This window comes from Narcine bancroftii, chromosome 7 (assembly GCF_036971445.1).
Source record: "Narcine bancroftii isolate sNarBan1 chromosome 7, sNarBan1.hap1, whole genome shotgun sequence".
NCBI classification, from domain to species: domain Eukaryota; kingdom Metazoa; phylum Chordata; class Chondrichthyes; order Torpediniformes; family Narcinidae; genus Narcine; species Narcine bancroftii.
The window spans coordinates 174,193,073-174,218,061 of record NC_091475.1 but is presented as its reverse complement, the minus strand read 5'-3'; the positions used below and the strand labels follow the sequence as shown (position 1 = coordinate 174,218,061).

Here is a 24,989-nt window from a genome sequence, read left to right as displayed (position 1 = left end):
TGAAGTGCAGGAAGGAATTTGACCCAGTCAAAAGGGCCTTAAACAAAAAGGAATTGAGTTTACCCTCCTTCACCCAGCAGCACTGAAGATAGTAAGGACGGGCGGGGAAATAAAGGTTTTTAGGAATCCAAGACAGGCAATGGACTTTGTAAGAATCCTGCCACCACTTTGGGATTAAAATTAAATGTAAATAAGTGGGAAAGAGGGAATCAAGGAATGATGGACTGTAAATATTGTAATTGTGATAACTACAAAGGGGGGGGGGGGGGGGGTAAGCTTCTTTCATTATGTTACTATTTAAAGTTGAATGTATACGGGGAGCTCAAGATAAGGGTGGGAATTCTAAGAAGTAGATGGATGCATTGGGAACTCCAAAATGGCTTGGCTATTGGTGCTGGGGTGGGTAAAATTAAACCAGGAGGTAGAAAGGAGTGGAGAGGGGGGGGGATTGGAGGTGTTTAATATTTTTTTGAATTGTTGACTTTTGGTGTTTTTTAGTTTGCTTAAGTTTTGTTTCAAGCACGAACGTCTGTGCCAGGAGTTGGCGGAAAACTAAAGATACGAATGATAAGTGTAAAAGGACAAGAAGGAAAAGGGGAGGGGTGGTAAGGATATTGGGAAACCCCTGAGGTAATGCAATAGATTAATTCCCTTCCATTTTTTTAAAAAAAAAAGAAATTAAAAAAGGAATAAAGTAATGCCCCATCACGATAAGGCAGGGAGTGCGAATACAGAGAAGGGTCTGAGCACAAACAACGTGCTTTTCTTTCCCTTTCAGGTTTTTGGTTCTTTTCTCGTTTGGGTTTTATTTTTTTCAGTTTTTTTCTATTTTTGGAAGCGTATTTATCGTTATTTCTTTTTTTTTTGGGTTGGGGTTGTAGGCCCCATGATGACTGGTATTGAGATCAACTTTTCAAATGTATTTGTAGCGATAAGTGGGGGGGAGGGGGTGGAGATAAATACAGACTCTGTGTGTGTGTGTGTTGGAAAGATTGAACTGTTTTTTGAATTCTGAGAGTCTATAAAAATCTAAAATAAAATATTTAAAAAAGAGGCATCAAGGGAAAGTTTAATATTAGTGTACGTTCAGCTGATGAAGGATATTACAACTGGATGGGTGCCCATACAAGAGAAAAAACATCATCCTTGAGGGTCCTGATGCAAGGTATCAACCTGAAATATCAACTAGCACCTTTTGCCTCCACAGATGTTGATTGACTCACTGAGTTCCTCCAGTGTTTTTTTTTCTTATCCTCATGGGGGATTTAATATCCAAAGTGAAAAGAAAATGATAGGAGCCAGGAATATGAAGTTGGTGATGGCAGGACATGGGAAGATTCATGGAGCTAAGTGGGAAAGTGCTCAAATTCAAATCAATACATTTTGCTGAGCAAATACAAGTTGAATGATGTGGTCTTCGGAAACAAGGAGGAAGAATTGGTAAGAACATCTCCTCCACAATCTCCATCAGTACTGGAGCACCAGAGGGCTAAGTTCTTAGCTCCCTGCTCTACTCGCTTTACACCCATGTCCAATTTAGAATCTCAGCATGAGGCTCAGACATATCCTTCTCCACAATTTATGAAACTAATGGCATTATGATCACTGCATCAAAATGTTCCCCTACACATATTTCTGTCACCTGTCCTGTCTCGTTCCCTAATAGGAGATCCAGTATTGCACTCTTTCTAGTTGGTACCTCTACATATTGATTTAGAAATCTTTCCTGAACACATTTAACAAACTCCAAGCCATCCAGCCCTTTTACAATATGGGAGTCCCAGCAATATGTGGAAAGTTTAAAATATCTTACTATCACAATCTTCTGTTTCCTGCAGCTGTCTGCTATCTCTCTACAGATCTACTCTTTCAATTCTTGTTGACTATTGTGTGGTCTATAATACAACTCCATGAGTGTGGTCATACCTCTCCCAATCCTCAGCTCTACACATATAACATCAATAGGAAAGCCCTCTGGTCTGTCCTTTCTGAGCACAGCTGTGATATTTTCCTTGACGAGCAATACCACTCCTCCCCCTTCCAACACCCCCCCCCCTCAACTTGTATCATGTCTAAAGCAACAGGAGCTTGGAACATTGAGCTGTCTATCCTATGCCTCCCGCAACCAAGTTTCACTAATAGCCACAAAGTCCTAATTCCATGTGCCAATCCACTCTGTAAGTTTGTCTGCCTTTCCTACAATACTTGCATTGAAATAGATGCACCTGAGAACATTTCCAGTAACAACAACCTCGAGTTAATGTCACCAAACCAAGGAGCAGATTTTAGGAAGGGAATATCAGAAGTGAACAATCCAGTGATCATTGGTTGATCAGAGGTGGAGAGTGTGAGAAAATTTAAATTCCTGGGAGTCGCTATCTCCGAGGACTTTTCCTGGACCCAACACACTAATGTCATGTCATATCAGCTTCCTCTACTTCCTCGGGAGTTTGTGGAGCTTTGGTATGACATTATAAACCTTAGAAAACCTATACAGAGGTGTATAACTTACACAGAGCTGCATCACGGCATGGTAATAGAGGCACCAATACCTCTGAGCAGAAAGCTCTTCAAAAGGTAGTGATCATAGCTCAGTACCACACAGCAAAAACTCTCCCACCATTGAGAACATCTACATGGAATGCAGCTGTCAGAGAATAACAGCAATCATTAAGGATCCTCACCATCCAGGACATGCTCTATCTCACTGATGCCATCAGGAAAGAGATACAAGTGCCACAAGACTGGAACAGTCTTGGAACAGTTGCTACCCCTCCACTATCAGACTCCTATACAACAGACTCAATCAGAGACTCATTTAAGGACTCTTACTTTACACATTATTTATTACTGATTTTTTATTTGTTTTCCCTCGTCAGTTTGTTTACATTTCTCCCTTTTGGATATGATTTTTCTTGAGTACAGTTGTTTGCACAACAGACAAGTAGAAATTCTGTCTGGCCCATGGGAAAGGAATTTCAAGGTTGCATGTGATGTCAAGTTATGTACTCTGACAATAAGTTTGAACTTTGAGAATCTGGAGGAAGGCTCCTGGACAAAAAAACAACAGAAACAATTTCATTCCAATGTGGATGAAAAGATTTTTGATTAGAATTGATCTTAAGATCAAAGAAATGGAAACAGTGAATCGAACTGGATACAAGTAATTTCTTAAGTGACTTCAGTGATGGAAATTCATTGTGAAATATATTGTTTCATTGCATTTTTTTAATTTCAGTGATGGATAAATCATTTTCAGGGAGCAGTGGAATAAATAGGAAATTTAAGACTCTATTACCTGCCATGTTTGTTTAGTATCATTCGTGTAATAAATCACAATTGGCTGTCAATCTTTTCCAAATTATCTTGTATCCCACACTCTGTTGACATGATAAACTATTGTAATTACTTGTAGCATTGCTTCTTTGTATTCTCGTACCTGGAATATGAATGTGTTCTTGAGCTGAGAAGATTGACTTGCATTTAGACAAGCATACCCTTTCGGCCGCTATGTAGTTTGAATTAAAAGTATTTTAAAAGGTTTGATAAATTATGTTTCCCTCTACCCTTGCTCATGATTAAAGTAATTCCATCTTCTTGGTTTATTTCTGAACCAAAGGGTTGAAATTCATATTTCAGCACAAAGTATGATTTTGTATTTTCTGTTAAAATCGTACAATAAAATCCATTACTCAGACCATGATGAGATCAAATGAATTTAACCATCAAGTTTCAAGGATCAAAATTTTTAAGTAAGACTCTTTCAATTCCCTACCATTAGTTTCTGGCACATGATTATGCTGGATGACAGCAGAAGGAATTTGCCAAAACAAATAGGAATGAGGAAATAATCATAATGCAGTAACACTAATGGATGAACATTTGCTATGCACACAAGACTCTGCAACCTGGGCATAATTGAAATTTGAGCAATTCTGTGTTTTATTGACTAATCTGACAGTTTTAAAACATTGATAACCACATCTCTGGAATTTTTGAACAAAACTCTTTCTAAAAATTATACTGGAAGAAGTTGTGACGCATCAGGCTGGTATGGTGAAACCTCCAGAGGTTTAAAATACCACTGCATGAACACTTTATTAAACAGCTTGAAAAGTTATGCAATTTTCAGTGTTGAATAATGCACTGCAAAAATCTGTCACTCCTTTGAAATAAACCTAAATTGGCTTTTCCAGATGATTGAAAATGAGGCAAAAATTATGACCCTTTGGTTGATGTGGACCTCCTGTTCTAATAAACGGTTCATTTCGTTCAGCTAAACCACGATTAGAGTTTTTGTCCCAGCACTATTAAGATAATAAGAGTAGCAAAACTCTTCTGTATAAAGGGGAGAGTAGCCAATCCCACTCCATTATTTGAAAGGAATTTAGACCTGCTATCCTAAACTGTGGAGCTGTAATTATTTTGGCATTCCCAAGAAACGGCAAGTGATATCAAAATTTCCCAGATGCTTTTTAACACACAAAGCACAAAAAAATGCATTTTTTATCAACAGCATATGATGGAGAACCAAAAAAAAGTGAGGGGAGCTCTTGTTCCTACAGAACAATAACAAACAAGATCCATTTTGATTTTTACAAGTTGCAGTCATGAGATTGGAGGGCACTTTCATTATTTCTAAATCATGGACTTTCCAGGGCAGCACTTCTACCATTGTTAATCTAATTCTATTTTACATATTTTGGATTGAACGTGATGTCTCTTTGCAATGGCAGATGACACAGCTTAGATTTTGCCAGTTCTACAGGGAAAAAAAAGTCTATTCAATTTGTTAACTTTTTACAAAGCAATGAATTAATGCATCGAGGGGGTAAAGTCAGGGTGGGGCATCTTAGCTGCATAAACTCACTGGGAATTCTCCGTAAACATGACATTACATGGTCTTTAGCCTGATGTGTGAATAAGCCCTCTATCATACTATGACAGTAGTACCTCATCTTTATTTCCACCTCAATAGCAAAAAATATAAGAAAGACAAAGAAATGCAGAATTACTTTTTTCCATTTATTTCAATATAAGTTCTTGCAGGTACAGTTGTGCACACACTCTTTATAAATGTGTTCTGTCTGTGTGTGTGTACAGACATGCTTTGGAAGGTATGAAGTGGTCAGGCTTCCTCATTACTTTGGAATTAGCACAGCTGGAAGCAAGTAAACCTAACTTGAAACAAAAGTAATTGAAAGTTTATGTATTTAATTTGTGGTATACTAAACCAAATTAAAACACCTGGTCAAATGCAGTTTGCAAATCATGACAGACTTGATTTCTCTTAGCAATGAACATCCATAACTTATTTTGTGATTCTTTTGTAATAAATAATGTTTTTATTAGGTTTTTATCTCAACACCAGGCATAAGATCAACACAAGCAACTATTTATATTTTGAATAGAGCAATAAGAATAGGTTTATAGTCTTGCTGGAGGTAGCAAAGAAATCATTACCCCATATGACGCCAAAAGACAATATTCCCTCGTTCCAAGTTGTGGGCATCTTCAGTGCAGCATCCACTTCGAAATGTTGAGAGTGCCATGGTGCATAAAACATAGAGATGCCGCCAAACAGGAAGGGAATTTAACTAAAGAAAGTAAGTATTAAGGAAAGTGAGACCAACAAATCCAGACAGAACTTATTCTGGTCTGAAGCTGCTTGATTTTCACTGATTGCAACAGAAACACAATAACTTGGAAAACTTTGAAAAGGATTATGAATTCTTTCACAAGGTTGGTTCAGATGACACATACGATAAAGGCCATTTGATTGCATAATTACAGGAAAAACAACCCTACTGTCTCATCACAGCTTATCATTATCTCTGAAAATAAGGCCAGTATCCTGGCTTCCACCGCACTTCCAGACAACTTTTGCAGCTGTTGATCATCTTCTGAGAAAGAAATACCTCCTGATGGTCTGAACCTGTGCCCTCTTGTCCTGCTACATTGGACTCTCTGGAAATATTGAACTAAGAATAGCTCTTAATTTGTGCCCTTTTAATTATCTTGTATATCATGTTCATTCTGGAGTTTTGCAAGCCTCTGAATCCACAGTGGATGGCAATCTAGTTTTGACTAACTTTTACACAAGTTTGTAAGTCATTTCTCTCTGCACACAATGGCCTTATTTGTGACAGCCGTTACATTACCAGTGTTTCATACATCTTGCCAAGTAACAAAAGAGCATTTCATCATGAAGTTGTAATGGTTAATTCCATTAGTTATTTGTCAAAACCCAAGCCCAGAAAATATTGACCACGCATAAAAATTATGATTAAAAATAATCAAATCAGAAACAGTCAAATAAAATTATATTGTATTTATATGCAGTTAATTAGAGATTGGCTTCTTTTGTCTGGTTTATAATAGAATCACTTCACAATTTTAATGACAAATTTCTGGAATCAATTTAAATCAAAAGAAGTAAACCCCTTTTAAAAAATCTAATATACTGTGCAGTGAAGCAAATTAGAATTCTTTTGTGGGGTTGTTAAAAGAGGTTTGATTTCACAGGAGGGAACTCATTTAACAATTAATACAGTCTCATTAATCAGAAAATTGTAGAAGGACATGTAGGAGGCAGTCGGTCTAAGAATACTATACTGGCTTTCCAGTCTTCAAAACAATACATCTAGATCCCAAAATAATCTATACCTCATGCCCCTCTCTGATGATGTGTCACATTTAAACCCTAGTTTAATGTGCAGTAAACTCAAAATATCTATGATCCCATCAGAATAATAACTTACAATGAATAGCTGCAAGGAAAATGATATCTCTGGGACTGTAATATCGAGATCAAAATTGGTGGCTTTCAGGTAGACAATTTCACGCCACATATATTATAAAGAATCCTCTTAGGGATGATATCAAATGAAAGGATTCAGAGATCAGGTCCAAGGCAGTACATCACGGATTGACAGCAGGCTGAATTCTCCATGTGATAAAAGTCTGAAGGTTAAAAGGTACATATTCGGTCAATACAAAGCTTTCCTTTACAAGAGCTGCATTATTCATTAGCACAGTTTGCTAACTCACCTCAATTTATCAGTCACAAACAGAAACTACCAGTAGCACCTGATCTCATTTTTTATCTTTCTTTTAGAAGCTTGACAGCAGAAGTCAACCCAGTCCAGTCGAGACTGTGGATTGGCACGTCAGGTCTCCCTTGCGGAATCCCTCTTTTCATAAGCTTCTCACATCTGATGCTGTTGAGTTGGGGGAACTGAGCCCTGGGGAGCTGATGACTGCTTCACGGTTCTGCCAACCATCTCATCAGATTATGTGTCAATGCAAAGGTCTTTAAAGGTCATCAGAATCCTCCAACTCCAGACCTTACAACCCTAGCCAGAAGCCTCACTTTAATTCTTGCCTCTGTGGGGGAGCTGCCTGTCCAGTCCAGCTGAGAAATAACACATATGACAAATGCGATGAGATGGTTGTAGTCTTGACCTGCATTGAGGCACCGACCATTTGGCGATGATTCATATGTGTGTATTATTGCCTTTATTTTCACTAGGATGACTTATTATGGTTGACGACTGTGAAATTATCCATCTGTCCATAAAAAAACTGCTGCTTTTGAGCTCCAGCCCATTTTAATCAGTTTTGTTCATAAAATTCAGAGGAAAATGTTAAAGTCTGTCATTTCTTCCTAGTTAGATGAACACCACAGATGCAAACTCGTGAGAATCCAAACAGTGAATCCAATCACTGACAATATGTAAATGATGCATAAAGAATGTAATACTTGACTATTATTTTAAAGTGATTTTCACATCCATTTGTCTACTTGACACACACATAGATTGTAATACAAACATGATGTGCCTTTTATTGAAATTGTGTATCTTCTTTGTTATTAACTCTTGAGAATGCTTTCTATCTGGACACGCAGTGCTTAGAGTGGCAGAGAAATGATTGATTATTAAAGATACACTTTAAATCACATCTTGATCAGCCAGCTTGTCTTAGAAAGATTAGAAAATAAGTATTACATATATTGTGCTTCCCAATTGATTGTTTTCTATGTGTTGCCTGAATTAACTTTAAACATTTGTGTATTTGAAATTGGAATGGTGAGAAAGTTAAATTGTTGACCTTTGACAGGTTTAATAATAATAATACACCATAGTTTATCTGAAGTTGTGTTTTAGGAACATAAATTGGTCCTTCAACCATTGCTTTGGTCAGGACATTGCTTCAAAATTGTAAGGAGCTCTGTTATTATTCTCTATTATTCTGTGACCACTAAATGATTGTATCTACGTGGAATATACCGTAGGTATCTGTAATCACAATAATACTTCTAAAGCATTTTACAATGTTCTCTAGTCATGGTTAGACAGTAATGAGTATTGAGAATTACTTTTAAACTCTTGAAATGCAGACTTCACTTCATTAGTGTTTGTTGATGACATTTTGAAATGCAAAGCTTGCAGGATTACAGGATGTAAACCTCAGTTCTCTATGAGTGCCCGTTGATAGGCCAATTCAGCTGTGAAACAAACATGCATTCTTAAACCTTTCAGCTCTAAAGGTATTTTGAGGTTTTCAAAATACAATTTAGGCAATTTTCATTATTTGCCATCTACAGTTCTCAAATGAATTTAAGTATAAATTGGACCTAGTGAAACGTGTGCTGTTACTAAACATTCCAGATTTGACTTTGATGAAAACATGTTACAACATATTATGAATTAAATAGATGGCCGCTGTACACAGCACGATAGAAGTGATAGTTGTTCAGTTGATCCCAGCAACATTACATCAAAGTGTGCATTGCAGATTCTGGCTGAAGATTCTAATTTATGACTGTGGTGCGCCAATGTGTTATAGAACTATGACATGAATGTTGTTTTCCCCAACCAGATGATTGCTTTATTTTCCAGCAGTTGTTTTCCAGCAATCACTGTAGTTCCCTTCAGCATCTGTGAAATGAATGTAGAAGTATGTTGATCATGCTGTGTGCACAAGCAATTAAGGCTTAAATCTAGAAACTATTGTAAATACTAAACCTCTGGTTTCTGTACTCATTAAAGGAACAGTAATCCTGTAGACATGTTTACACTATTTGTCAGTGAAGAAGAAAACATGTGACAGTTTTGGTTAAACAGTCAACATAGATCTATTTCATTGTTGTATAAAAGATTGTGCTACATGCAAAGTAATATCCAAAAGTGTGAGGCATTTGCCCACAGTTGCCGGATGCAAGATACTTAACAGGCTCAGATAGAAGGCCATGTACTGAAACACCTCATTAGTCTAAACTTACACTTATTGCCAAATTGTTGGCGATGCCATTTTTCTTATCTGCCCCTTTTAGAGAAATGGAAAAGATCCCATGCACCATTAAAAGAATAGTGAAATTTTCTTGGTGTCCTGGCTAACACTAACTCAGCAGACTAACTGGCCATCCATTCTTTGCAATATGATGCTGTGTTTGTCTTCAATACAAATGAACTTTAAAAGGCATTTCACTGTTTTCCAGCATCATTCAACCACATGAAGGACCACAGATCATCACTGAATAAATCACAAAATAAACATGGAAAAGCACACAGAAGAAAAAAAATATTTCTCAGAGTACATCACTGGTCTGCACATATTGCACAACCTTCTCCAGGCTGAAGTGGGGTATTATAATTATCCCGAGTTGTGTCAGGGAAACCAAGTGTTGTACCAACACTCACCATCTGGGCCATGTGTGAAGAAGACCCACTTGAACAAGGTACTTGTGCAAAGTTGCTGTTGCAAAGGCAAAATACTGCAGATGTTGAAAATCTGAAATAAAAACAGAAAATGCTGCTCAGCAGGTCAGGCAGCATCAATGGAGAGAGAGAAAAACAAAATTAATAATTCAGGTGATATCTTTCATTGGAACTCAAAGATGTTCAGGTTATTGATGCCTAGAAAGTTAATAACATTATGTTTTATTTTTACAGGGTTGTATAGTGAAAATATGTTTTTTTTTTCAAGAGTGAAATCCCAACATTATTATTTCTATATCATTTCAAGGATTTGACCAGGAACTCACAGGAGTGAGTCATTCTCCATCCTTGTTGATCTCATTGTTTCTTTTAGAATATTGATGGAGAACGTAAACCACATTGCATCAGTAGATCTTATTATTGGACAACTATTCCTTCCACACTGCCCTTTCTGTGCACCATCAGTACTATATCCACTACTACAGCCCTGTGCTTTTCCAATGTGATTCCACAATCCCTCAAGGCTCCCAACCCTACAATCTTTCAGACTCTGCAATCCTCTGACCTCAATGACCAACTGGAAAAAATGGGCTATTGCTGAGGCCTCAATCTCCAACCCCTCACCTCCCAAGCCATTTCACTTGACTGGACTTGATTGTCAGCCATTGCCTCATTACCCCTCTTAACTCCTATACAGACTGCCAATCCGTTTTCACAGCAGGGCATCCTCTTACTTCCCACCATCACAGCTGTAGAAGGGTTGATGTCATTACCACCCTAAGCTAGCCTGTGTACTGGCAATGGTAGACAGCCAGTCTGTCCATGAATCAGACTAGTGGGCAGTATACTTTCAATGCTGAATGCACACAATAGCTCTTCAATGAATTTACAGCCACAATAATAAATAGATTGAATTTGAAAAGCTATCATGCATCTCTAACAGCTACCTTGACTACAAATTTTTCCTACTTTATTTTCTGTAAACAAATTTAGTTTTCCCATTTTCACAACTTCCAACATAACTGTCTAACCAAACCACCTCCTGCCATAATTTTTTTAAGGCATTTCCATTTTCATCAAATTCTGATTCATTTCCAGAACAGTTTCCTCTAACTCCAAACATACATATTTCATATATGCACTCTCATTCCTCCTTCTCCCAGAACTACATCAGAGTACAATCCAGTACCACTGTCTGTAACTCTCTGGTCCACTCCAAAATTATTCCCAGAACACCATCACCTTCCAACAAAACCAGAGTAATTTAACTCCTGCCCCTAAACCTTTCCCCTTTCACCCTAAAGCTATGTCCTCTTGCATTTATCTCTCCTAAACTAAATAGAAAGTGACTACTCACATTTACTCTGTCTATACCCTCTATCAAATCTCCCCTCGTTCTTCTATGCTCCAAGGAATAAAGTCCTAACCTGTAACTTTCCCTGTAACTCAACACCTGAAGATCCAGCAACATTGAAGTAAATCTTCTCTGCACTCTTTCAATCTTACTGATATTCTTCCTGTAGTTTGGCGACCAGAACTGTACCCAATACTCCAAATTTGGCCTCACCAATGTCTTATACAACCTCATCATAACATCCCAATTCCTGTACTCAATACTTTTATTTATGAAGGCCAAGATGCTAAAAGCTTTCTTTACAAACCTGTCTACCTGTGCGACCACATTCAGTGAATTTTATATCTGTTTTCCCAGATCCCTTTATTCCTCCGCACTCTTCAGTCCCCTACCATTTACTGTATATGTCCTACCTTGGTTTGTCCTTGAAAAATGCAACACCTCATATTTGTCTACATTAAATTGCATCTGCCATTTTCTGGCGCATTTTTCCAGTTGGTCCAGATCCTTCTGCAACCTTTGAAAGCCTTCCTCGCTGTCCACAATGCCTCCAATCTTAGTGTCATCAGCAAACGCTGCTCTAACTTACCATGTTATCACCCAGATCATTGATATAGACAACAAACAACAATGGTTCCAACAAGGATCCATGAACCACACCACTAATCACAGGACTCTAGTCTGAGAAGCAATCATCCATCACCTCTCTCTGTCTTCCATTCAGTCAATTTTGAATCCAGTTTTGAATCCAGTTTACAAGCTCCCCATGGATACCTAGTGTCTGAACCTTCTGAACCTGCCATGTGACACCTTGTTAAAGGTCTTACTAAAGTCCATGTAGACATCACAGCCTTTCCTTCATCTACTTCCTTGATAACCTCCTCAAAAAACTCTATAAAATTTGTTAGACATGACCTAACATGCACAAAGCCATGCTGACTATCCGTAATCCAAATATTTGTATATCTAATCTCTCAGAACGCCCTCCAATAATTTACCTAATACTGACGTCAGGTTCAGCAGCCTATAATTTCCTGGTTCATTTTTGGAGCCTTTTTTTAAACACAGAACAACATGAACTACCCTCCAATCCTCTGGCAACTCACCATGGCTAAGGAAATTTAAACATTTCTCCCAAGGCCCCTGCAATTCCTACATTAGTCTCCCTCAAGGTCCAAAGGAATATCATGTCAGGCCCGGGGGAATTTATCTACTTTTATTCACTATAAGGCAGCAAGGACCTCCTCCTCTTTAATCTCCATATGTTCCATGACACTACTGCTTGTTTCCCTTCCTTCCTTATACACTATGCCAATTTCCTGAGAAAACACTAATGCAAAAAAAAACTGCTTCAGACTTCCTCCATTTTGAGCTACTCCACACATAAATGTCCACTCTGATCCTTTAGGGGACCAATTTTGTCCCTTACTATCCTTTTACTCTTAATATACTTGTAGAAATCATTTGGGTTTCCCTCATCCCTCTGACTCTATCCTTTTCCTTTCCTCTCCTATTAGAGAGCTATCTTTCTTAGCCCTCTACCCATTATCCCATCACTTCTCAGCTTCTTTCTCTACTACCTTAGCTGTTAGCCTGTTCTCTCCCCCTTCCTTTACCTTTTCAGTCAGGCATCTGTCTGATTTTCAGCATTCCTGAGGAAGGGCTCAAAGCTGAAACAATAACTGTCTTTTATTTTCTGTGGATGTTGTGTGGCCTGCTGAGTTTCTCCAGCACTTTTGTGTACTGTACTTTCCACTGTCTATAAAGACCCATTCTAGAGTGTAATGGAATATGCTTTTCTTGCCTGAATGAATGTAATTAAAGCAACAATTAATGTGATCAACTCCATGCAGGAGGAAGTGGCCTGCTCAATTGCTACCCTATCCATCAATTTAATCATTCACTCTATCTTCTACTAATGTAGCATATACCATCTACAAAATGCACTGCAGCAACTGGTCCAGGCTACACTAACAGCACCTCCCAAATTCATAGTTTCTGTTACCAAAAAGGATAAGGGCAGAAGGGTCATGAGAATATCATCACCTCCAGATTGCCCTCCAAGTTACACAACATCGTGAACTGGAAATATATTGCTGCTGCTTCTCCGCTGGCATAAATTGTTAAATTCTCTACCCATTAGCACTGTGGGTGAACCTTCATCGGAAGGATCAAAGTGTTTCGAGAAGATAGCTCAGCACCACCTACCCATGAAGAACAGGAGACCACGTAACAAAAATTTTTAAAGTTGTACTTCAATCGTCTTAACTCATTCTATTCACACCTCTTGATATATACTCCAGTGTACTCTGGAGACTAAACACAGACTGGATGATTTCTTTACGTAATACTTACATTTAAAATGCAAGCTTGACATTATGCTTGAGCCAAGTGCCACTTTAATTTCCAATCAGTCCTATTTACCCCTCAAGAGACCTTTTTTTCTGTTTTTTTAACCTATTACCATTCCCTTTAGCTTTAATTATTTTCCCTTTTATCATGTAATCTTTCCTGGCCTCTAAGCTATAACATGCTGTCACTTTTCTTTCTTTCCTGCTCTTTATGCCCTTCTCCACTTCTGTTTTTTTCTGAAAACATAGTAAATCTCCAACCATCTCCAAATAAACTGTCATTAATCCAAAATGTTATTTCTGCCTCTACAAATACTGCTGGATCTGCTTAGAGTTCATTGATGTAGCAGTTAGCACAACACATTTACAGCGCCAGCGATCAGGATTAGTCCAGGGTTCGAATCCTGCACTGTCTGGAAGGAGTTTGTACGTTCTCCCTGTGTCTGTGTGCATTTTCTCTAGCAGCTCCCACCACTCAAAAAAGTACTGGGGGTGTAGGTTAATTGGGGATAAAAATTGAGAGGCATTGACTCATCGGCTGAAATGGCCTGTTAAAAATACCTGCAGAATCCTCTCTCACCTATTACATCGTTCAGTGATATGCTTTAATTCCCAGTTCTATAATGCTTCACATTTACAATATTCAGCTCATGGCTTCACCATCCCCTTATTTTCCCCGAATTTATTTCTCCAGTTTCACTTTCCTCTGACAGGGCCTTGGTAAGATATTAATTAGAAATACGACCTGCTCCTTTCTCAGGTGGGCAAAGCCAATTGAAAGCAATATTTATGATTCACATTATCTAAAGATGAAAGAAAGTAAGCAGTTAAGATTTGTTTTTAAAATAATTCAGAAAAATAAACATTCCAATGGCTTTATATATTGATGTATCATTGCAGCATTGCCTCTGTGCACCAGGATACACAATTGTGATTTCCAACATGGTTCACATTCTTCTATGATAGGTATATTATAGAGAAAAAGCAACAAGAAGGACTAGTTTCCCCCAGAGGAAATTGGATGGACTACCAACAAATTAGAGTTTCATTTGTTGTGAACTAGAAATAAGTACAGAGAGGCAGAGATAGATATTCACCACAAATAAAGCCCTAAGTACATTTTAATTATTGAGTTTCAATAAAGTAATGAAAGATTGAAAAGGGACTCTAACATTTGGGTAGGTACATCTCAGCATTTTTTTTACCAAATTTATACAAGTTCTCTTTAAAATCAAAATTCCAGTGGGGAAAAAGTATTGCATAACTATAGCTGGCTGTGAGAAAATCTAGGTGTGGTATACCACTGTAATGTACAATTATCTGGTCAAGCATACATTTGGCCGGTTGTACCTGCGGCCCCCTCCCCACAGGCTCCTGTATAAAGGTGACTGTTCCAAAGCCCCCTGCAACTCAGTGCAGGACTGCTGAACAGTAGGAATATGCTATCTTCTCAAGTGAATTAAAGCCTATTGATTTCTCCACAATAGTCTCCTGAGTGATTGATGGTGCATCAGTAGGCAATAACAAAAGTAACAACCTTGACTCCCCTCCATACAGGTGAACATTGCCAATGTCTTCATTCCACATGCTTTGGTCAGTGGAGTTCTCAGCAGATGAACTAGTTGAAGGACCATCAGAAAAGTAAATGCAAAGCCAGCAACTCTCCTCGAATCCTACTCCGCAAATCATTCTTGGATAATGTTAAATGTTGTCAGGAAGGAACGCAATGTCTGTTAACTTGAAGGGTGTATGATATTAAGCCAATATTTTAAAGATGGCAATAGAGATTTAAAAAAACAGATTTATGCAAAAATGCAATTTCATTTGAATCCACTACAATGCACATTCTGTTCAATACATTTGAAAGTGGGGTTTATGGCAAACTAAACCTATGTACTTAAAGATTTTCCATCAATCTGATATAATACTTTGATAGTCCAATATTAATTTATTAATTAAATTACATATTTAATTAGGTGTGCTGTGTTATGCAATAATACACACCTACTAGCCAATCACATTTCAGGAATTCAAACCATAGCATTATATAATGAATGCTTAGATATGGCCAGATACATTGACAGAGTTCAGAATAAAATATATTTGTTATACATCACTATTATCCTTTACAACTCTTAGTTCATCAAGCTTGCATCACTACTTCAGTTCCAAAGGTAAAAAGAACATTTGCATTCCTCATTGAGCCTTCCATTAATCAGCACAGCCTGGTATAAAATAATTGTTCAAGAGAATACTCATTTAATTATCTTCAAGCATTTGAATTAACGAGACTTGCATTAACCCTGCTGTTGCAGATAGACCTGAAGCATACAGATTGTAATTGTAGTGCACTAGTGTCAGAAAATCACACCAATTGGTGGCCAGCTGGATGTGTGACTTGCCTGCTCTTTGTTTCTCCCCCCCCCCCCACCCCATTATATTTAATTTGAAATGGCTGAAAGAGTTGAAATTTGTGATACTTTAGAGTACTGCCAACTAAAAGCTAACAATATGTGGAATCTAGACTTTATTTGCAAATTCATTGACCAGATCCTTGAGGTGAGGGACCAGTTACTCTCTGCAAAACAAAAATACTGGAGTTCAAAAGGCAACTATTTCCACATGAGATACACATTGCAAAACAGTGTCTCGACATATATGAAGTGAAATAAAAAGAAAAAAATCAATACGATGTCATATCAGTGCACCTCATAAAATATGTAACCCCCCCCCCCCTCAACTATCTAGCCCCAAGCAATGGGATTTCCTCTCATCATGGCTAAGGATATCAGCCACTGTATTTTCTCAGTTAAAATGCATCTTAAAATCTTCCTTTTTGATGAGGTTGCTAATCACATTTAATATGACTCAGTATCAAATTTTGTTGTTAATATGTCCCAAGATACACCTGGGATTTATGACTAAGCTAAAGCCATTGGATAACTATAAATTGTTCTAATGGGAAATCAAAGGGGAAACACCAGAATGTGTGGCTAAACAGACACAAAAACCAGACAACTAAAAGATAAACAGTCCAGGAGACATGCTCGTGAATACTCTGTCATGCTTACTCTTATATTCCTTGAACTGTAATGCCGGGGAATGCTTTAACAATTGGATGATTTAAAAGATGTACTAGCTTTCAAGAACAAGGATCCTTTACAAAATTACCTCAGGAATTTTTAATGATTTCTCTTGGAAAACTTCCAAAGCAGTTTCAGCATGGTCAAAAGTTATAACTTGTAACTCTGCCTGTTGACAGTTTTTTTAAGAGAGTGAGAGTGCTATCTATGTGCTGAGGTACACTGTCAGTCTTGGAACTAATATTTTCAAAGTTGCTACTGCATTTTAAATTCCTGGCATTTAGGCATTTTAGCTTGAATTATTTGATTGAAATGCTTTGGTGTCTAATTTCATTTCTGTAACCAGTCGGAGCCCATCACCAAAAGAGCCAAAGGAATAGGGGCATTGTTACATCAGCAAGTCCTTCCAAGTATCATCGAGCTTGTCACCCCTTAAATGTTATTTTATCATGCTTATCACAGTAGAAATTGATGCTCAAAGATGTCAAGCTGATGCACCAGAGTTGCAGTTGTTCAGAGCCAATATTCAGAAAGACAGTTAACTATGTTTTTGCACAAAGACCTAAAAAAAAACACAAGAATCTTCATCATTCCCTCCAAATCTATGGAAAAGTTCATACATTTCTTAGTCCAAGTGAAGACCTTTTTCAGTAAAACTATGTTAAGAATTATATTCATTATGAAACAGGATTTCTTTTCTTGAACCTTTTTGTCAACTTCTCAGCTTTTTGTTTCGAGGAGTTTCCCAATTTCTTGGTAAATATAATACTTAAAGAGGAACACTAGTCCCAAGAACACTTCATGAGAAATAGAAATTGGGAGATTTTACTACCTAAATCTGGTATAAAACTGCAGGCTTTTAGTAATAAGTCATATAACAGCAATTGTGAACGTTGTCCTATTGTTGAGACATAGAATAAGCCCCAGTAGTGTGAATTGGACTGAATTGGATATAAAAGAGACAAAGAAGAATCTGACGACCCAACTTTAACTTTAATCGATGAGGAGGAGAGGGCAGAGGACAGGGAGACAGAAAACAAGCAGTCCAAAAAAAAAATCCTCAATATAATGAGTGCTGTTCATAGTGTTACAATAGTCTAGGCTCAAATGAGATTGTCACCTTTAGAACAGTGGGGTTACTGGAATCCTTTTATATCCATGCATCTTTACCTTAACTCACATGAACTTACCACAGGTTCATAGTGGCCACTGGCATTTTTACACTTACAAAGCCTAAAGCTTCGGAAATGCCTATCTGGCCTGTACATATTTCATTAAAAATAAACTCTATATAATAAATAAATATATAAAATAAATATAATGTTGCCTTTGGAATTTCTATAAATAAATTTAACCTTTTTGTTTTCTTTACTAAGAGGTCTTTGCTTAAAGCCCTAAGGGGTAGTACCATTGAGCTGGTCATTTTTTAAATTCATTTTTACATCCGATTGCGTCCTCCATGCCATTATTAATGCAGTGTGGGCTTGAGTATGTCACCAGCCCATATCCTGATGAATCAAAGTATGGCAGCTATGCTGATACACAACAAAATAGAACAGATCAAAAAAATTTAAAGCGTGTCCCATCCTGGAGCATGCATCAGGCCATCTTTCTCCTCAGCATTTCATTATATTCCTCCCTCTTACACATTTTTTTTTCAACCAAGCAAGTGGGCACAGGCTCACCTCTGAGAGGACAAACTGTAAGTGCAGAACAAAATCAGCGTGTCCCTTCCAAGCCTCCATACACAATGCATGCGACAAAGTTTGGCAACAGTAGAGCTGATGTGATGACACAGCTAGTCGTTTAGAACCCACCACGTGAACCCATTATAGTGGTTGCTTTTCAGTGGTCCAAACTAAAGGATTGTCTTCATCAACTTTGGCTTAAAACATCCTTGTATAATTCAGGTACTTTGTCGGGGTCCACAGGTCTAGGTAAAAAATGTGTGAATTTTTGATGCCTTTTAGTCCTAGTCCCTTCCCTCGGGGTTCCATCTTTGTTTAATGCAACAAAGTACCGTCTTCCAGTGTCCACATGCCTATAAAGATTCGATGAGTAGGTGTTATACCAGTTTTCTTCAAATTGCTCCCGGAAAACACATTCTGCTGTCAATTTCTCCTAAAAAAATAATAGAAATAGAAATATTAAACCAGGGGAACAAATATTTAATCAAGTATGCCATACAATCTGTACTCATTAACTGGATAGATTAATGTGTCAAGATAACAAAGTTTGTTCTCAATTATCTTCCCCGAAGAGTGACTTTGTGGAGTCTAGTCATTGGAAATTTCATCATCTTGTAATTTCATCGAAAATATTGGGATAAAAATCTGACAAATCCCCTAATAAGACTGGAGTCTCTTGGGAGTGATTCCCAGAATCTGCAAGACTATCAGAGAGCTATCATACATTCCTGGGTTGGAATCATATTGCCTACTTTCATTAAAATATTTCCTAAACTGCCAAACAATTTCAGACAACAGCAGAAATCTGAAGAAGCGCTATGCTTCATATTGTTTTCATTTACTGATTGTAAGATTCAGCTGCTCCTGCCTCTCCCCAGGGGCATTCAGAGGTGGCGGGGGGGTGGGGAGGAGGGTTGTTAGCAGGGACTCGAGGCCAACCATTATCATTTAGCACATTTAAATGCACCCATACAATATATGGCTGTTACTTGTTTCTCCAGTGTAGAAAAGTTTAAATTCCTCCAAACATCCTCTGTCTATCTTCATATAATGTGTTCCGACAGATTCCAGAATGAGTCTGCTACATGTTTCTTTATCCCTCTCATATGGAAAGCTTACTCATTCAAATGTGACCTTACCGCACGAGAGCATTAATTTGCAAATTATGAAATTACTCAACATTGCAAAAATTAAAATTGAAGGCTAGATAAATTGCTGAGTTTTCATTACAATACAGAGAGGTTCCAAGGATTCAGGACAATGATGGAGAATATGTTTCCAGGCAAGCTGATATTTTCTTTGAGCAGGCCTGTCTCAAGGCCTGAGTTCTGCAAGCTAAAAATTCCATTACAATTGCTTTTAACCCTTCCAGTACAATATAAGTAAAATACAAATGTCTGCAGGCACCATGGTCGAAGTAAGAACACAACGCTGGAGAGACTCAGCAGGTCAAATGAAGTACTTTATAAAGCAAGGATAAAGATACACACCTGAAACGTTGGTTATGTATATTTATCTTTGTTGTATAAAGCCTCAAACCGTGCATCTTGGCGCCTCACAGTTCGGCGGGCAGCAACCTCATTTGAAGAAGACCGCAGAGCCCACCTCACTGACAAAAGACAAAGGAGGAAAAATCCAACACCCAACCCCAACCAACCAATTTTCCCCTGCAACCGCTGCAACCGTGTCTGCCTGTCCCGCATCGGACTTGTCAGCCACAAACAAGCCTGCAGCTGACGTGGACATTTACCCCCTCCATAAATCTTCGTCCGCGAAGCCAAGCCAAAGAGAAGAAAGAAAAATAAAGCAGTAGCATAGCTAGAGAGGGAGCGGGCCAAAGTGGCGCCTTTTCAACAATTTTTAATTCTTTAGTTCTGTGCGATAAAAGTCAACCTTTTTTTTATTGGATTCATTCATTACTTTATTCGGCAAACCTCCCGGTGTTTTGAACTGCGTGCTCAGTCTCCTGTGATGCACTGGTGGCCACTGGCATCTAGGGAACTAAAACAAACCGTGACGTCATCACCTCCTCTCTGACGCTAGATGATTCCCTGGAACTTCACCTTTTTCATGTCACAAGTCACAACCCCAGATAAATGTAAGTTTCCTACATAATGACACTATTACTGAAGTGTGAAATTAATTAATGTAGAATACAATTATGTATATTAAAGCTAGGTAATGAAATATTTTGCTTAATGTAAGAGAAACGAGTGTGCGTTTAGAAGTCAAAACACCGGCACCCGTGGCCTAGCCAATGCACTTTCCTTGCTCTCCTACCGTTGGTGCAATCATCATTCCCCCAACTTTTAGTCCTGTAGTCATAGATTTTTTTTTTCTGATTAGGAATGCCATGAAGAAAAACAATAAGAAGAAACTACCTGGGTGGGTCAGAAAGAAAATGAAAGGCATTGCAAATCGAGAAAAAGAATCGTCAAAATGTCAGGGAATGGACATCGACATTTCATTCGGCAAGCACAAGACGTCTGCTGCGCCAGAGGTGGAACCCTCTGAAGACTTGCAACCTACCTTCATCCCAGGAGATGGAGATGGTACCAGGCCATTCTGGTTGCACCTGAGGTGGAACCCTCTGAAGACTTGCAACCTACCTTCATCCCAGGAGATGGAGATGGTACCAGGCCATTCTGGTTGCACCTGAGGTGGAACCCTCTGAAGACTTGCAACCTACCTTCATCCCAGGAGATGGAGATGGTACCAGGCCATTCTGGTTGCACCTGAGGTGGAACCCTCTGAAGACTTGCAACCTACCTTCATCCCAGGAGATGGAGATGGTACCAGGCCATTCTGGTTGCACCTGAGGTGGAACCCTCTGAAGACTTGCAACCTACCTTCATCCCAGGAGATGGAGATGGTACCAGGCCATTCTGGTTGCACCTGAGGTGGAACCCTCTGAAGACTTGTAACCTACCTTCATCCCAGGAGATGGAGATGGTACCAGGCCATTTTGGTTGCACCTGAGGTGGAACCCTCTAAAGACTTGCTAACATCTACTTTTGGCTTAGGGGCTGGTGACATTACCCTGTTTGCTGCAGCTGCACCGGTGGTGGAAGTAAAGCCCCTAGAAGACATGACCACTACAGCAGACCATCGTCCAGAGGACGAAGATGACACAGTAAGACTCTGTGATCATTGACACCAATACGGAATACCCAGCAGATCCACACCTGTTTTGTGAAACACCTGTGATACCTGATCTAATATGTGCCCTTGTCAGCCAGGTCTTAAAGATAATTTTGACAGTTTTCCAAAAGATGAAGCTGGATGTCATTTCAGTGCAACTTGGTATAAGAAACAAGTTAAAAGTGGTTGAGAAATGGATAGGCACTGGCTGGTTTCCTCACCAAGCTTTGTTTTGCTTGGTGGCTTTGTGCAAATCAGTCGGATGGTTGGAGGGATCCAAAAACTGGTTGCAAGATTTTTTTTTAAAGGTATGCACAAAATTGAAAAACATGTAAAAAGTGAATGTCACAAAAAAGTGGAGTAAAATCTTTTCCTTACCAAATTTTGTTTGTTCAACGACAGAACTATCTTGGCTAGCCTTATAATGGCAGGAAAGAAAGACGTAGAGAAAAATAGGATAATTCTCTATTTGGGAAAACATGGATTGGCATAATGTGGTGATAGTGAGTATCAAGGTTTAGGTCCCCCAAGTACAAATGAAGGTAATTTTTTAAATCTTATTAGGGTGTTTGTCAAAAACAATACCTTACTGGAGCAACGTTTATTACTGAGTGATCGAAATGCAACATATCTCAGCCTGGATATACAAACTGATCTGATACAGTCCTTAACAGCCCAGGTTCTTTCAAAGATAGTAGTTGAAATCAAGGTGCCTTAAGTACTTTTTAATAATTGTTGACTCTACAATTGATATCAGCAGAACTGATCAATTTTCTTTATCCTTGCAATATGCAACAGTAAACTGTGATGCAGTGGAAAAATTTATACAATTCAGGGAATTAACTGGAGCAAGAGCTGAAGATTTTTCTTCCAGCTGTCAATAACTATGTGTTACAGTCATACAATGGAGCAAGCACCATGTCGGGTGAAATATCTGGTCTTCAAACAAAGATGAAGTTGCTCCAAATGCACTCTTTATGGACTGCACATAGTTTAAATTTGGTTCTAATTGATGCAGTAAGATCCAGTATTCAAACCAAGTTGTTTTTTGGAACTCTAGAAAGTGTCTATACCTTTTTTCTGGAAGTAGAGCAACAACGCAATCATATCAAATCTTTCGCACTGACTCTAAGGAAACTTTGTGATACTAGATGGGCATCCAGAAAGTCAGAAGTAAAGGCAGTCTTGCAGAATTTACCAGCACTAGTGGTTTCTCTGCAAAGAATTCTGCAATGATGAGATTTTTTAAAAACTGTACTCCTAAACAGCTCACTGAGGCAAAGGCTATACTGGAAGCACTTAGTGCTTACAAATTCTTAGTTGTTCTTACTTTCTGGAGTAAAGTACTAGACAAGGTTTTCAATTTATCCATATTTTTACAGAAACAGACTCTAGATCTGGTAACGGCTTCTCATTTGATTTAGGTTTTTGAAAAAAGGTATGAAAAGCACGCAAAATGAGTATGAATCTCAATTCAAACAGATTGAAAATGTAACAACCGAGTTGGCTCAAAAATGTGATATTAATGTGGAATACAAGCAGCACAGAGATCATAAAAGAAAAAGATTCCATGAAGAAATTGTAGAAGATGAAGGAATATTTGATGTCCAAAAGAAATTCATAGCTGAATCCTAGTTATTGTTATAAATAAAACACGTAAAATATTTGAGCATTTTAAAAATGTGGCTTCCAAATCTAGTGGTTTAGATCCAAAGCATTTTGACAATGCAGATAATGTGAACAAATTATAATTTTTAGGAGGCACATACTCTGATGTCATCGACAGTCAAATTGAAATCATACAAGAGTTTCTTTCATTCAAAAACATGTACAAGGACATAATGATCACCAGCAGAAAGGCAAATTCAAGTGTCAAGAAACTGGCCATAAACAACTTACTAAAATTCATGATCATGCTCCATTTATCCTAACCTGTCCACATTGGACCACATTTTTCTGACCTTAATAACTAGCACATTTGAGGAATGATCCTTTAGCTGGCTCAAACACATAAGGTCCTACCTTCGTTCTACAATGGGCGAGGATAGATTGGCTGGGTTAGCTTTGCTCTCCATTGAAAGACAGTTGGCTACTGAGGTAGATTATAATAAAGTATTAGATAACTTTGCTAGAATGAAGCCGAGACGAAAGAGGCTGTTGTGGTTGCTTCATGCATTTTTCCTATTGCTTCATTTTGTTTTCATTTTACGTTTAAAATGTAAAATAATTAAATAACACATGTTTTGATTTTAAATACAAAATAACAATTATGTACTATCTTTAAAACTGTATTTTCCTTGTGGTATGATGTTAAGTATAAAACAAAAATGTATAAAATTATTTGGTACGTGTCGTGGTGCCTTTTTTATGTCCTGGCTACGCCCCTGATATAAAGTACACTGCTTCACCTGCTGAGTCTCTCCAGCATTGTACAATTACAGGTATAACTGTGATATCAATCACATTCCCAATGATGCCAGTTAACAAATTATAATTATTTTCCTCAAGGGGGATGAACAACTAAAACAATCTATATTTCATGCTCGTTGAATACAATTAACCATATTCCTAAACAATACCCATCACTTTTTGCAACTATTATGTTAATAGAATTGTCTTCCAGATATCAAACGAAATGTCTACTTTCAGCAGTTCTTTCTGGCGGCCCAAATAATGCAGTAGAATGATCATTGTCGCCCAGTAATCTGGTTAAAACAAATGAAAATATCCAGTGCCACTCTGGCCTCAGACAACTTACAGGCGTTTATTTACAGTTGCCTAAAATTGGAGCCCACTGGAGTGCCGCTCCGGCACCTCATGGGGTGGCTCCAGGCCCCTCCTTGTCATTGTTTTTGGTGAGCTCCAGCTCCTAAAAAATGAGCACCGCACCCCTGGTTTTAGGTTGCTAATTACGTTAATGTTGTGGTAGAACCACTGTATTGTCTGTATGAATGTACTGCATGAGCTGGCCCACCCCTGTACCTGTGACTCCTCCCCTCAAAATCCCCATAAAGACTGTTATGCCCAAACCCCTCCCCCAGTACCTGCCTTAGAACCGGGCCAGCAACATGTGAGATGTGTTGATGTCTTATGGTGATTAAAGCCAATTAATCACAATTCTCTGTATAATGTGGTGAATTGGTAGTGCAACAAATGTGAAGCCTGTCTTAGCTCTCTTTGAGAAATTGGGATGTTCTGAATTGAGTTAGAGTCTTCAATGTTTCCTTGTACAGGTACTGATGAAGATTTGAAGGTGACTCCATTAAAAAAATTCAGGAAGGAATTCAGTTATAACCACCTTTCTTTTGTAATAACTTTGAAATTTATAAATGTATTGAACTGTGACAAAGATTTTATCTTAAACTATTTTATAGCTCTCATTTCCCATAAATTCAGTCGTAACAAAATACTTCATCTGGACCATGGCATTTGAGCAAACATAATTAATTTGTTTTAAGTTAATAAACAGGTAAAATATGATTCTTACCTTTAAAACACAGCAGAAAGAAAAAAAATAGAATAAAGTCCTATTACAAAATCTTCTTTTGTGATTTCTTATTTAGTACCCCATGGAAAAATGGATCTTTGACTTATTGTCTTAACAGACCAGAATCAATGAAGTTGAGGTAACAACATCTCCTCCACAATCA

At 38.1% G+C, this 24,989-nt stretch overlaps 1 protein-coding gene across 2 annotated transcripts in view; it reads right to left on the bottom strand.

Moving 5' to 3' along the window:
- Positions 1-6,343: 6,343 nt before the first annotated feature.
- Positions 6,344-24,989, bottom strand: part of LOC138739413 (fibroblast growth factor 9) — a 79,707-nt gene continuing 61,061 nt past the window's right edge. The window contains exons 3-5 of one of the 2 annotated variants that reach the window (XR_011342222.1): positions 18,196-18,631; positions 9,705-9,795; positions 6,344-8,942 (exon numbers count right to left, since the gene is read on the bottom strand). Coding sequence is in view for 1 of the 2 variants with exons in the window: in XM_069891396.1 (XP_069747497.1) it covers positions 18,386-18,631 (246 nt within the window). In the remaining variant the exon portion in view is untranslated. Of the gene's footprint in view, positions 8,943-9,704; positions 9,796-17,484; positions 18,632-24,989 lie in introns of those variants that run through there. The other variant, XM_069891396.1, reaches the window with a different exon arrangement.